The sequence below is a fragment of the Pleurodeles waltl genome, chromosome 11 (assembly GCF_031143425.1).
Source record: "Pleurodeles waltl isolate 20211129_DDA chromosome 11, aPleWal1.hap1.20221129, whole genome shotgun sequence".
Taxonomy (NCBI): domain Eukaryota; kingdom Metazoa; phylum Chordata; class Amphibia; order Caudata; family Salamandridae; genus Pleurodeles; species Pleurodeles waltl.
In genome coordinates this window covers 967,975,804-967,988,704 of record NC_090450.1, presented here as the reverse complement: position 1 = coordinate 967,988,704, position 12,901 = coordinate 967,975,804, and the positions used below count along the sequence as shown (strand labels likewise).

General features: G+C 49.0%; 1 protein-coding gene across 2 annotated transcripts in view; it reads right to left on the bottom strand.

The window, feature by feature from the left end:
* The window catches only part of LOC138266435 (tRNA (32-2'-O)-methyltransferase regulator THADA-like), a 166,040-nt gene that overhangs the window by 59,871 nt on the left and 93,268 nt on the right, over window positions 1–12,901 (bottom strand). For both annotated transcript variants that reach the window (XM_069215199.1, XM_069215200.1), the window contains exon 24: window positions 12,125–12,361. In XM_069215199.1, coding sequence (XP_069071300.1) covers window positions 12,125–12,361 — 237 coding nt within the window. The remainder of the gene's footprint in view (window positions 1–12,124; window positions 12,362–12,901) is intronic.

The window sequence follows — 12,901 nt, the reverse complement described above, 5'->3', positions numbered from 1 at the left end:
GAAAAGTTACCGGAAAGAATAAGGAAGGAAGAAAAAGCGAGGGAAGAAGGAGGAAAGAAAGGAGAGAAGGAAAGGAAAGAGGAGGCAAAGTAGAAAAGGAAGGAAGGAGAAGGAAAGGTGAAAGATGGAAAGGAAAAGAAGGGATGTGAAAGGAAGGAAGAGAAAGAGAAGTGGAAAAAAAAAAGAAGGGGTGTAAGGAAATGCCTCCTTGGCATGGTTACCCCCTGAATTTTTGCCTTTGCTGATGCTATGTTTTGAATTGAAAGTGTGCTGAGGCCTGCTAACCAGGCCCCAGCACCAGTGTTCTTTCCCTAACCTGTACTTTTGATTCCACAATTGGCACACCCTGGCATCCAGATAAGTCCCTTGTAACTGGTACCTCTGGTACCAAGGGCCCTGATGCCAGGGAAGGTCTCTAAGGGCTGCAGCATGCATTATGCCACCCTAGAGACCCCTCACTCAGCACAGACACCCTGCTTACCAGCTTGTGTGTGCTAGTGAGAACAAAATGAGTAAGTCGACATGGCACTCCCCTCAGGGTGCCATGCCAGCCTCTCACTGCCTATGCAGTATAGGTAAGACACCCCTCTAGCAGGCCTTACAGCCCTAAGGCAGGGTGCACAATACCATAGGTGAGGGCACCAGTGCATGAGCACTGTGCCCCTACAGTGTCTAAGCAAAACCTTAGACATTGTAAGTGCAGGGTAGCCATAAGAGTATATGGTCTGGGAGTCTGTTTTACACGAACTCCACAGCACCATAATGGCTACACTGAAAACTGGGAAGTTTGGTATCAAACTTCTCAGCACAATAAATGCACACTGACGCCAGTGTACATTTTATTGTAAAATACACCACAGAGGGCACCTTAGAGGTGCCCCCTGAAACCTAACCGACTATCTGTGTAGGCTGACTGGTTCCAGCAGCCTGCCACACTAGAGACATGTTGCTGGCCCCATGGGGAGAGTGCCTTTGTCACTCTGAGGCCAGTAACAAAGCCTGCACTGGGTGGAGATGCTAACACCTCCCCCAGGCAGGAGCTGTAACACCTGGCGGTGAGCCTCAAAGGCTCACCCCTTTGTCACAGCACCGCAGGACACTCCAGCTTAGTGGAGTTGCCCGCCCCCTCCGGCCACGGCCCCCACTTTTGGCGGCATGGCTGGAGGAAACAAAGAAAACAACAAGGAGGAGTCACTGGCCAGTCAGGACAGCCCCTAAGGTGTCCTGAGCTGAAGTGACTCACTTTTAGAAATCCTCCATCTTGCAGATGGAGGATTCCCCCAATAGGATTAGGGATGTGACCCCCTCCCCTTGGGAGGAGGCACAAAGAGGGTGTACTCACCCTCAGGGCTAGTAGCCATTGGCTACTAACCCCCCAGACCTAAACACGCCCTTAAATTTAGTATTTAAGGGCTCCCCTGAACCTAGAAAAACAGATTCCTGCAACTAACAAGAAGAAGGACTGCTGAGCTGACAAACCCCTGCAGAGGAAGAACAGAAGACACCAACTGCCTTGGCCCCAGACTTACCGGCCGGTCTCCTGCCTTCCAAAGAAACCTGCTCCAGCGAAGCTTTCCAAGGGACCAGCGACCTCTGAATCCTCTGAGGACTGCCCTGCTTCGAAAAAGACAAGAAACTCCCGAGGACAGCGGCACTGCTCCAAAAGAACTGCAACTTTGTTACAAGGAGCAGATTTAAAGACCCCTGCAACTCCCCGCAAGAAGCGTGAGACTTGCAACACTGCACCCGGCGACCCCGACTCGACTGGTGGAGAACAACCAACTCAGGGAGGACCCTCCGGCGACTCTACGACTGTGAGTAACCAAAGTTGTCCCCCCTGAGCCCCCACAGCGACGCCTTCAGAGGGAATCCCGAGGCTCCCCCTGACCGCGACTGCCTGAACTCCATTTCCCGACGGCTGGAAAAGACCCTGCACCCGCAGCACCTAAAGGAACGGAACTCCTGTGCAGGAGTGACCCCCAGGAGGCCCTCTCCCTTGCCCAGGTGGTGGCTACCCCGAGGAGCCCCCCCCTTGCCTGCCTGCAACGCTGAAGAGATCCCTTGATCTCTCATAGGAAACCATTGAAAACCCGACGCGTGTTTGCACACTGCACCCGGCCGCCCCCGCGCTGCTGAGGGTGTACTTTTTCTGCTGACTTGTGTCCCCCCCGGTGCCCTACAAAACCCCCCTGGTCTGCCCTCCGAAGACGCGGGTACTTACCTGTTGGCAGACTGGAACCGGGGCACCCCCCTTCTCTCCATTGAAGCCTATGTGTTTTGGGCACCTCTTTGACCTTTGCACCTGACCGGCCCTGAGCTGCTGGTGTGATAACTTTGGGGTTGCTCTGAACCCCCAACGGTGGGCTACCTTGGACCAAAAACTGAAACCTGTAAGTGACTTACTTACCTGTTAAAACTAACAATAACTTACCTCCCCCAGGAACTGTGAAAATTGCACTAAGTGTCCACTTTTAAAACAGCTTATAGTGTTTTATGTAAAAAGTATACATGCTAAAGTAATGATTCAAAGTTCCTAGAGTACTTACCTGCAATACCTTTCAAATGAGATATCACATGTAAAATTTGAACCTGTGGTTCTTAAAATAAACTAAGAAAATATATTTTTCTATAACAAAACCTATTGGCTGGATTTGTCTCTGAGTGTGTGTACCTCATTTATTGTCTATGTGTATGTACAACAAATGCTTAACACTACTCCTTGGATAAGCCTACTGCTCGACCACACTACCACAAAATAGAGCATTAGTATTATCTCTTTTTACCACTATTTTACCTCTAAGGGGAACCCTTGGACTCTGTGCATGCTATTCCTTACTTTGAAATAGCACATACAGAGCCAACTTCCTACAAGTACCTATTAGGAGATGGGTCTGTGAATTGGTTCAAACTGAAAAGTCCTGTAAGATCAAGTGAGTGAAATGCCCTTCTAGGCAAACCTGCCTGTCCAGACAGTAGTGCTTTGTTAAAGTATGGGGTGATGCCCTGATGGGTGCCTGGCAGATGTCTGGGACAGGAACTCCGCATGCCAACACTGTGATAGCAGTTTTGGCTCCGGGGGGAATGATAATGCAGTGCTTCTGCAGGCTGCTTTTTGGCCAATGCGTTGTAGATTTTGATGCAGAGCACGATCCAGCAGGATATGGTCCATTTCTGCACAACTTTGCCTTTTTTACCCTCTAGCGAACCCCACAAAGAGCTGGACCCCACCCGGTGTTCTCTGGTATGATCAATGTAACATTTCAGTGTTCTTTTGTGGGGCAAGCGATGAAGTCTTTACTCCTTCGTAGAGCATGGAACGCTGGCAGGGTGATAGCTTGGCTGATGTGGAACGACGTCACAACATTCAGCAAGAAGGAAAGTGGTGTCTGTCGAACCAGTTTGTCTGGGAAGAAGGTGGTGTATGGTGGATTAACAGAGAAAGCCTGACGCTCACTCACTCGCTGTGCCAATGTGATGGCGATGAGAAACACCATCATGAGGGTGTGAAGCCACAAAGGATAGGTTTGAAGCAGCTCAAAGGGGGTGTGTAGGAGGTTGGCTCTTTATATAGTGGACCAAAACGAGGTATACTGTTTAGAGTCCAGGCAAACCCCAATTGGCTGACAGACACAAAAATGATAACCTAAATGCTCTCTTTTGTGGCAATGTGGGCGAGCAGGCAAGATTATCAGAGGGTAATGCTAAGCATTTATTGCACACACAAAGGCCGTGAGTGACACACACAAAACAAAGAAATCCAACACCAATTTATACAAATTAAACAGACTTTTATATGAATTTAGATACCAAGATAATCGGAATCAGGTAAGTACTTTTCAATATATGAATTTTTATAGATTTCTGGAGTGGTAATGTTAGCCTATGTGGGAAAAACTTATACTGCATTTGGGTACTTGGCAACGACTTACAGGACTATGATCTGGAGTTAAGGTAAGCATGGGGCAAGGTCCAAACCAGCAGCAACAGGTCACTTCGGGAGACAGTGTAGCATCCAGGTGCAGAGGTGCTTTTCAGTGTCGGGTGCCCTAATGTTAGTCTATGGGGAACGGTCTGGTGAGAAAGATGCTGCAAGCAGGGACTGGGGGGCCAGCCCGGGTGATCCCACGGGGGAGGGGGAGAGGGCTCAGGTCTTGAGGGTCTTGGGCCCGCAGGGACACAGTCATTCTACTGGAACTGGGGCTGAAGGGTGGGCTGGGGGGCTCGTGTGCAGTGGTGATTTGTCTGGCGGGGGTTACGCTGCTGAAGACTCTCGGTTTTGTAGTTGCCTGTGAAAACAGGCTGCAGGCGTGAAGTGGGGGACTAGTCCGGCCAAACCCAAAGAGGGGGCTCAGCTCTGGAGGGTCTCAGGACCCCGTGGGCTACCAATGGTCCACTTCTCTTCGGGCTGTGGGGCTCGGAGGCAGTGATGCTTTTAGGCGTTGTGTCATGGTGGTGAAGAGGATCTTGCCATTCCTGCTTTTCCTGCAGACAGAGGCTGCAGGAAGGGCCAAGGGGGGTGGGGGTGATCCATCTAAACCCAAAGGGGGGCTCAGCTCTTGAGGGTCTTTGGGTGCTAGGGACACTGTTGGCTCTTCCAGACTTGGGCTGTGGGGCTCGGGTACAGAAGTCTTTGGTCCAGTGTGCTGTGTGCTGTGGTGGTCAGAGGCACTCAGTTATTGGTGCCTGCAGGATGCAAAGAAGTAGCTCTGCTACTCTACGGGAGATGCTGGCTGTTTGGCGAAGTGCTGGCAGTCCTCCCAGGCTTTTGGTGGTCACCCAGCAGCAGGACAAGTCATTGCAAGTATCGGGAGCAGCAGACAGGCCAGTAGGGTTGGCACCAATTCAGTCACAGGTCCTCAGTTCTTGCTTCTTTGGCTCTTCTTTGTCCTTTTCCTTTTGGAGTCAGTCTATTATGGGTTTCTGGCAACAGGGGTGCCACATAAATACTGTATTTAGAGGCATTACAGGGAGTGTCAGGTAATAGCTAATGGGCTACCTACCTTTAGGGTAACTACACCATCTATATGACCACTTCCTATGGGAAGGGGGCATAAACCTGATCCAGAGAAACTAATTCCATCAAAAGCCAAGATAGTGGAATTTTCCTAGTGGTGTGCAATTCAGATAGCCTGTGGGTGAGCACACCTACCGATTAGCTAATTTTCCTGCCTGTCCTGGTGCCAAATAGGCCTTGGGCAGGGGTGGTATTTTCCATGTCGGGGGGAAGCCGGGGGCCCATATCCAAGGTAATGGAGGCCTTGATATGCTGATTACCAGTCATCCCGCTTGGAGGTGACAGCACCTCCTGCCAGAGCAGGCATTTTTTCCAACCTCAGAGAGCGTAGGCTCTCACCTCCAGGGGCTCAAACTCGTCTGTGGTGGCAGGCTGTTCAGGGCCAGTCAGCCGCCAAACTAGTAGTTGGCAGGTTTTCAGCAGGTACCTCTAAGGTACCATGTGGGTGCATGTATTAATAAATCCATCACTGGAATCAGTGTGGGTTTATTAATATGAGGTGTTTGATACCAAACACCATAGGTTTCAGTGAAACCAGTATGTAGTTGGGAAACTCGTTTGGCCCAGTGCCCAGTACATACCTTAAAATGGTTTCCCTGGTCACTTGTACTGTCAGTAATTGAACTGGCCAGCTCCGGGGCATATCTGCTCATGCAGATATGTCCTCACATGTAATATAATGCACCCTGCCTTTGGGCTGTAGGGGCTGCTGTAGGGGTGACTTACAAATATTCCATGCAGTGTTAGAGGACATGGCACACTGGGTGTGTGCCATGTTGAGTTTTCACTTTTTACAGCACCTTGTCAAGCAGACTCCAGTGGCAGTCTGACTGGGTTTGGGGCTGGGTCCCTTAGAGTGGCACAGGATATGCTGCAGCTCTTAGGGACCCTCTTTAGTACCTATGCCATAGGTACCAGGGGTATCACATACTAGGGACTTATAGGGGTGCTAAAGGCCTTGCCAATTGGGGATCAATGGACCAGTTACCTTGATGTGGGGGAAAGAACACTGGCACTGGGGACCTGGTTAGCAGGAACCCAGTGCACTCCAGTCAAAGTTGCTTCAAATACCAGGCAAAAAGTGGGGGGGGCTACTGCAACAAAAACCCTGTTTCCTACAGGGTGCACATCAAATATGTGACGACCAAATTAAGGTTTCACTCTGGCATGACAAAAGAAGCGTGAGGAAACTGGTATTGCAAACCTTTAAAAAAGCATCACAACTGGTGATTTAAATGATGAGGGCTGGTCCAGCAACTATAGAAATGCGGAAAGAGCCAAAAGGTACCCTTTAACTGTGTCCATGACAAAGTCTTGCTGGGCAAGGGACAAAATAAACAACAAAACGTCAGATAACTTAGCCAGTAGGGGGTATACAAGCAAGCACGCCAGTGGAGTGTGCAAAGGCCCAGGTGTAGAACCCAGTCCTGCCCGCTGCTTTAAGAGAAGGTCCTCCAGAGGGCCACCTTGATCGGAGGACAGATGCTCAAGCCCAGGAGCTCCAGATACCATATTTTCTGTGCCCAGTCTGATCTCTTGGCTCCGGTCGGTCATGATCTTCTTCAGAACTTGGGGCAGAAGAGGTATTGGCAGAAAGGAGTACAGGAGTCCAGAGTTAAGCCCTGTGTGAAACACGTCTCCAAATGAGAGGTGCCTTGGAAACTCAAATGCGTAGAACAGCAGACATTGTGCATTCTCAGCGGTGGCAAATAGATCAAGCCAATGTCCTCCCCATGTGCGGAAGAGATCTTGCACCACCCCTTGGTGCAACTGCCACTCGTGATCTGTCAGATGTCGACAGCTGAGATCCTCCATCCTGGCATTCAAAGATCCTGCCAGGTGGTTCATCACCAGGAAAATTCCTTGACAGTCCAGCGATTTCCAGAGGCATATTGCATCTTGGCACAGGGCCCAGAACCCCACACCGCCCTGCTAGTTGCAATACCACATGGTGTTGTCAGTGAACACCTGTACCAGAATTACCAGAATGCGTTGAAGGAAGGCTTTCAATGCCAAGTGAATGGCCCTCAGCTTCAGAAGGTTGATTTGAAGCCAGGACTCCAGCAGAGACCAGAGACCTCTGATCTCCACTTCTCCCAGGTGGCCAGCCCAGAAGTGGACGCATTGGTGGACGCATGTCCATGAAAAACAGCTGGACATCGCCTGAAAAAATGGTGGACCTCAGCCAAGCGTGGCAGCAAACGGCAACACTGATGCCAACGGCCCACCCGGAATCTGTGGTGTGCAAGCACAATTTGCAGGCCCAACCTGTAATGGCCTGCCAATGTGAAATTAATCATCAAGTCCTGCCCATTACCGGGTGGCTGTACTCCACTAAGCGCATGCTAAAGAGGCTTGGTAGTTGGGGTTGTGGGGGAGGCAGAGGCATGGTCAGTAGGCTGGGTGGCCTGTTGACCTTGGCCGCGAGGGCACCACGGCTGCAACCGCAACATTGCTGTGGGGCCCCATTCTGGGATTGGATTGGCTAATGGTACAGGGTTCCCTTGTCGTAGCCATAAAAGAAACAGTAGGGCTGATGCAGCTGGCAAGGGGAGGACAGATACGCTCAGGGAGCGCACCATGGCCATATTCTCCTTTAAGAGCTCGAGAGCAGAGTCTGCCTTGTCTCCAAAAAGGCACATCAATTGAACTCTATGTCCTTGAGGGATGGGTGGACATCACCTGAAAAAACTGTGAATCTCTGTCAAGCATGGCTGCAAATTGCGACATTGATGCCAATGGCCCATACAATGGAATCAAAGGTGGTTCATGTTATCTTGGCAGTTAGGCTTGCCTCACAAAAATCGCATACACCTGTTGTTGGGATGATTTGTGTAGTATGTGCCAAACTGAATTGTGAACGGGGCTGCATCATGACAGTCCTATATGAAAAGGGAGAGTGTAGACCTTTGGCAGGACCAATCCGTCTGATGCAATGGCCTGCCAACCTGACAAGATCATCAGATCCTGTCTATTACAGGGTGGCTGTGCTCCACTAGTGGCAGGCTAAAGGCGTTGGGCAGGAGGGGCTGCAGAGAGGTCCGATAACCTTGACTGCGAGAGCACCATGGCTGCGACTGCGAAACTGCTGGGCACCTTGCTGGGGGTTGGATTGGCTGATGGTATGGGGTACTCTTGCCAAAGCCATGAAAGGAACGGTAGGGCTGATAAGGTGGGGTAGATAAGAGCAGGGAGCATGCTGTGACCCTAATCTCCTTTACTGCTCGAGAGCAGAGTCTGCCTTGTCCCTAAATAGATGCGTCCTGTCAAACAGTATGTCCATCAGAGACAACTGGACATCACCTGAAAAAAAAATGGTGGACCTCAGCCAAGCATGGCAGCGAATGGCGACTGATGCCAATGACCTATCAGATGGAATCGGTGGGGCTCACGCCACAACGAACTGTGAAATTAGCTGCATTGCAACTGTCCTGTTTGGCCTGGGTGAGGACCGGATGGAGATTGTCACGGACATCTGGGAGGTCTTAAGTCCCAAAAGTGTTAAGAATAGCACCCCAGCAGGCAGCTGGCATTCATGGACCTGAGCACCAAACTGGTGGATGAGAAAAGCCTCTCCCCGAACATCTGCATTTGTTTTGACTCCTTACGCGACCAGTTGTTGGGAATGTGTTGTGATTAGTCTTGCTTGCAGACATCTGCACCACAAAGCTTTCAGGTGAGGGGTGCTGAGATAAAAATGCAGGGCAGCCAGGCAAGGCAGTGGAGTCGCGCAATTTGGCAGTTAACTGGGATGCCATAGCAAGGTTTAGCCCATGATCCCAACAACGTGTTCATAAGGGCCCCATTAAATGGTAAAAGAGGCTCAGTAGATTTCTGTCCCGGTTAAAGGACCACTGTAAGTACACTGGTCTCGACCTTTAAGGTGGGGAGCTGGCGGTCAAGGACTTCAAATGCCATATGCATAACCATTGTGTAGGAAGCACTTTTCTCAGTGGCAGGGCCAGGGGGGCAAGAGGATACCGGATTCAGGGTCAGAATTTAGACCACTAGCCTCCTACAGGACATCATACCAATTTTACTCCTGATAAGGTTGGCCAATCTCATCACCCGCATTGTAATTGTTATCGGAATCCATGCTGAACAGGGAATGCAGGGTGCACATTTGTGACTCTGGAAGCAGAGCAAATGGAGGAATGGGAGACTCACCGATGACAAGAAGAGACTTTGATCGAGGTCTAAATGGCGCCAACTAGATATCAGAGAGGACAACTGGGGCCCTGTCTTCCGGTGTGATAGAGTCCGCATCCGTGTCAATGCGCCAGGGACCGTTGTGGACTATGGCGCTGGAAGTAGACTCAAGAGGGTAGCCGGAGGCAGCCCCAGTGTGGGCTCGGAAGGTCCTGCTGGGGCGGAGAGTGAACCCGAAGGAGGAAACCCAGGAAGAGAACCTCTTAACTTAGTGGGGCCCACAGGCGCACCAGAGGGAGTAAGCAAGGAACGGAAGAGTTGGAGCATGGTCTCATGGAACTCTTCGATCTGCATCAATGTCAGAGCACTTTACAGTGATGTATGTATTGGTAGAAAGGCAATGTAAAATATAATACAAATTTGTATAAACAAAGTCACATGTAGTGTGGGTTTTGAAAATAAATGTCCAAATATTACTTATCCCACACAAATAGTAAATGGTAGTGATGCAAAAACCATCTACAAACATGTTCAAAAGTGGATGCCAGGTGCTGAAACAGGTGACTAAATGAAACTGAGAATGAAGTGCTGAGCAATAAGCACTCTGATCAAGAGAGGTATTTTCAGGGAGCGCCTGGAGGAACAAGGATATTTCAGCAATCACAGAGGAGTTTTTTCATTCTTCTCTTGCATGTAGTGCAAAAATGAGCCCATTTAGGGCCTTGGGTGCTGCTCCAGACATTGACAGATTCAGAATGTTTTGTCAACATTGAGATTTCGAGTACAGAGGGTACTTGTTCCTGGTGCCCCTGTTTTCTCTTTGGATGGAGTTGGCAAACCTTGAGAGAAGCACTGAAAGCCAGAGATTAAGTCCCAGAAGTAGGATCATTTAGCTATGTTCTGAAGACTACCAGCAGGACATTCAGGGAAGTCAGTAGGGCATTTCAAGCTGTCTGGAGGACATTCCGGGTAGTCAACATGGAATTTCAGGCTGTCAGGAGGGCATTCAGGGCAGTCAGCAAGGAATTTCAGGCTGTCGGAAGGGCATTTTGGGCAGTCAGGAGGACATTCAGGGATGGCTTCAACTCATCAAGACAATATGCTGCCCAGGATTTCCTACATCTACAAATACAGATGTACATTTGCATCATAATGGACTTCATAGTAGAAGTATCCAGGTGAAGCAGGAAGGAGAGCAAGGGTGAGTGTCTGCAGGCACTCTGAAGTTTTGGTGGTGGTGGTAACAAGCTCTCACACCGTGGAAAAAAACATTCAAAAAATAAAACGTAATATTTTAATTTGCATTTATTCCAAAATTGTGGGTTCATAAGAATAGTGGGGGCAATATTAAAACAAGCATTTGCAAAGTGATATTTGTAAGGATGAGCAAAATGTTTATCTTTTAATTAGCATTTTACTGAGGAGTCCCAGTCTGGCATGGAGAAGGCGTGTCAGTATATAAAATATCCAAAGCTGGGGAACATGTTCTTACTGGTACACCCAGTACTGCTTTCTCCAGTTCAATAACTAGATCAACTCCAGAAGTACTGCAACAGAAGTTTATGGCAGCTTCTTACCAAGCTACAAAAAGTGCAGAACCATGCAGCACTCCCATCCTTGACCTGATGTACACAGATCACGCATGTCCTGCTGTGGACTCTCTCTTGGCTTCCAACCAAACACGGGGCTGGATTCAAAAGCGCATACTCTGTACATAAGGCTCTCCATGGACCGCACCACCTTCAATTTCTGCCCTGATAAAGCTATGTAGGCTGACCAGACACCAAAAGTGGGCTTCCAAGCACAGACTGTAGCCCATCATTATAGGCACAAACACAGAGACAGGATGGACCATGCACATGGAACCTATGGAACTCACCATCTGTTCCTCTCCGACACAAATCAGACTTCTCGAGCATTTAAATAGCACCTATTCCTGTAGGAATACATCAAAGTGGACTGCCCTCTGAATTACATTACTGCACTTGGCATGTGGGACCTTCAAGGATGCAAATCTTCCTTCCTTCCTTCCTTTCCCTTTGCAATCTCCCTACCAACTAGCTGGCCTGAAGCAACTTCTGGCAATATCGGAGCACTAAAGAAACATACATTACATAGTATGTCCAACTGATCATGATATGGGTATGGGGATTACTCACATCATAAGAAGCTCCCCTTTAAAACAACAAGAGAATATAGGAGGCGCTCCAGTGCAAAATCAACATTAAGTGAGAACCAGAGACTGAATTAAGACCTCATGACGAAGGAATGGAGAGAGAAGCCAAGACACACAGAAGCTGAAGGCATGTGCAGACAAGAAGCAGGGCTACAGACACAGGTATTTCCTGACCGTAGCACAAAATAGGAGGGAGGAAGATCCAGGTATTGCCAACATAGTAGGGTGCGGACCTCACCTTACAAGGCTCGACTCTGAACAGCACTGTCATCATGAGCAGAAAGGACAAGCCATAGTGGTAAGTAGTAAACAGAGTCCAGAACATCACAAAGAGGTGCAGCAGGAGTTGTCATAGAGAGGGAGCACAGGGCCTGAAGGTAAAGCAGTGCTAAAGGGTGATTCTAATGGTCAGATACCACACGTTTGGCAATGCGCTGTTGTGCAGAGGCTTGTTAGCGCATGGCAACCTCTCCACTAACACTTCATGGTCTGCTCTTCAAGTGCACTCAGCGGCCCACTCAAACAGGCTTTGTAAAGGCAGGGGATTTTTGTAGTTGTTGAGATAATTTTCATTAGTGGCCACAACAGTGGAGTTTGCATTGAATGAAAACTAAGTAGACTCGGTAGTGCTGGCAATTGCAGAATTGGCGGTAATGGGGCAAAGGCACAGGGTATGACACAGAGGAAGTACCCCCCCTCAAGAACAGTCTTGAATACCCAGATCACTTCCCACACACCAGAAACTTTCCTCCTGCACAAAAAGTACAAATTCCTACTCCCAGTACCTGTTCTGAGCCAGGGCCTGTGTCAGCAGTGCTTGTATCTGCAGCAAGCGTCCGTGCAAAGCATTGTGGGCGGTATCACCTGCCTCAGAAGGTAATTCTCTAACTAAACGCAGCAAGAGGGTGCTATATCCAGCCACAGGTACTGCGGGCACCAAGGCTTGAGCTGCCATCACACGCACAGCAAAGATTGGGTTTCCCGCCAGCTGAACCAGGGGCTCCACAAAACAGGAAGAGGAGCTGCAAGAAAAAAAAACAACAAAGAGGTTGCTGAGAACTACTGTAATGCTGATGTACACCAACTGTGAAAAAAACATCTCCATATGAGATATACAGCACAGTTGTCATTATAGCTGTAAACATATCAGAAGCAGTCAAATCAAATAAATCCCATTGTAATCTGTGATAATTTTTCATCTCTTTTTATGGATTACATGGTCTCAAAAAACCTGAATTAAGGCAATCTGTCACGTGTAGTCCACGCAATATCATACAAATAAATCCATGCTACTCAAGCAAGTGAACCGATAAAAGGCAATGCAGGCACTAATCGCTTGCATGCAAAAGGTTCAACATGAGCATCCTGAGTGCAAGCGTAACCTGCACAGCCACTCACTGGGTGTATATCTGAGAAAGCAGACTGCTTCGAAAGAAAACGAGAGGATCAGGTCCAGAGAGCAAGGCAATATGGTTTTCATTTCTTAGTTTACCGGATTCGGAGAGTTTGGTGATCTTTCCAGGACTTGAACTCGCCACCTACAGCTCAAATGAAATATCAGT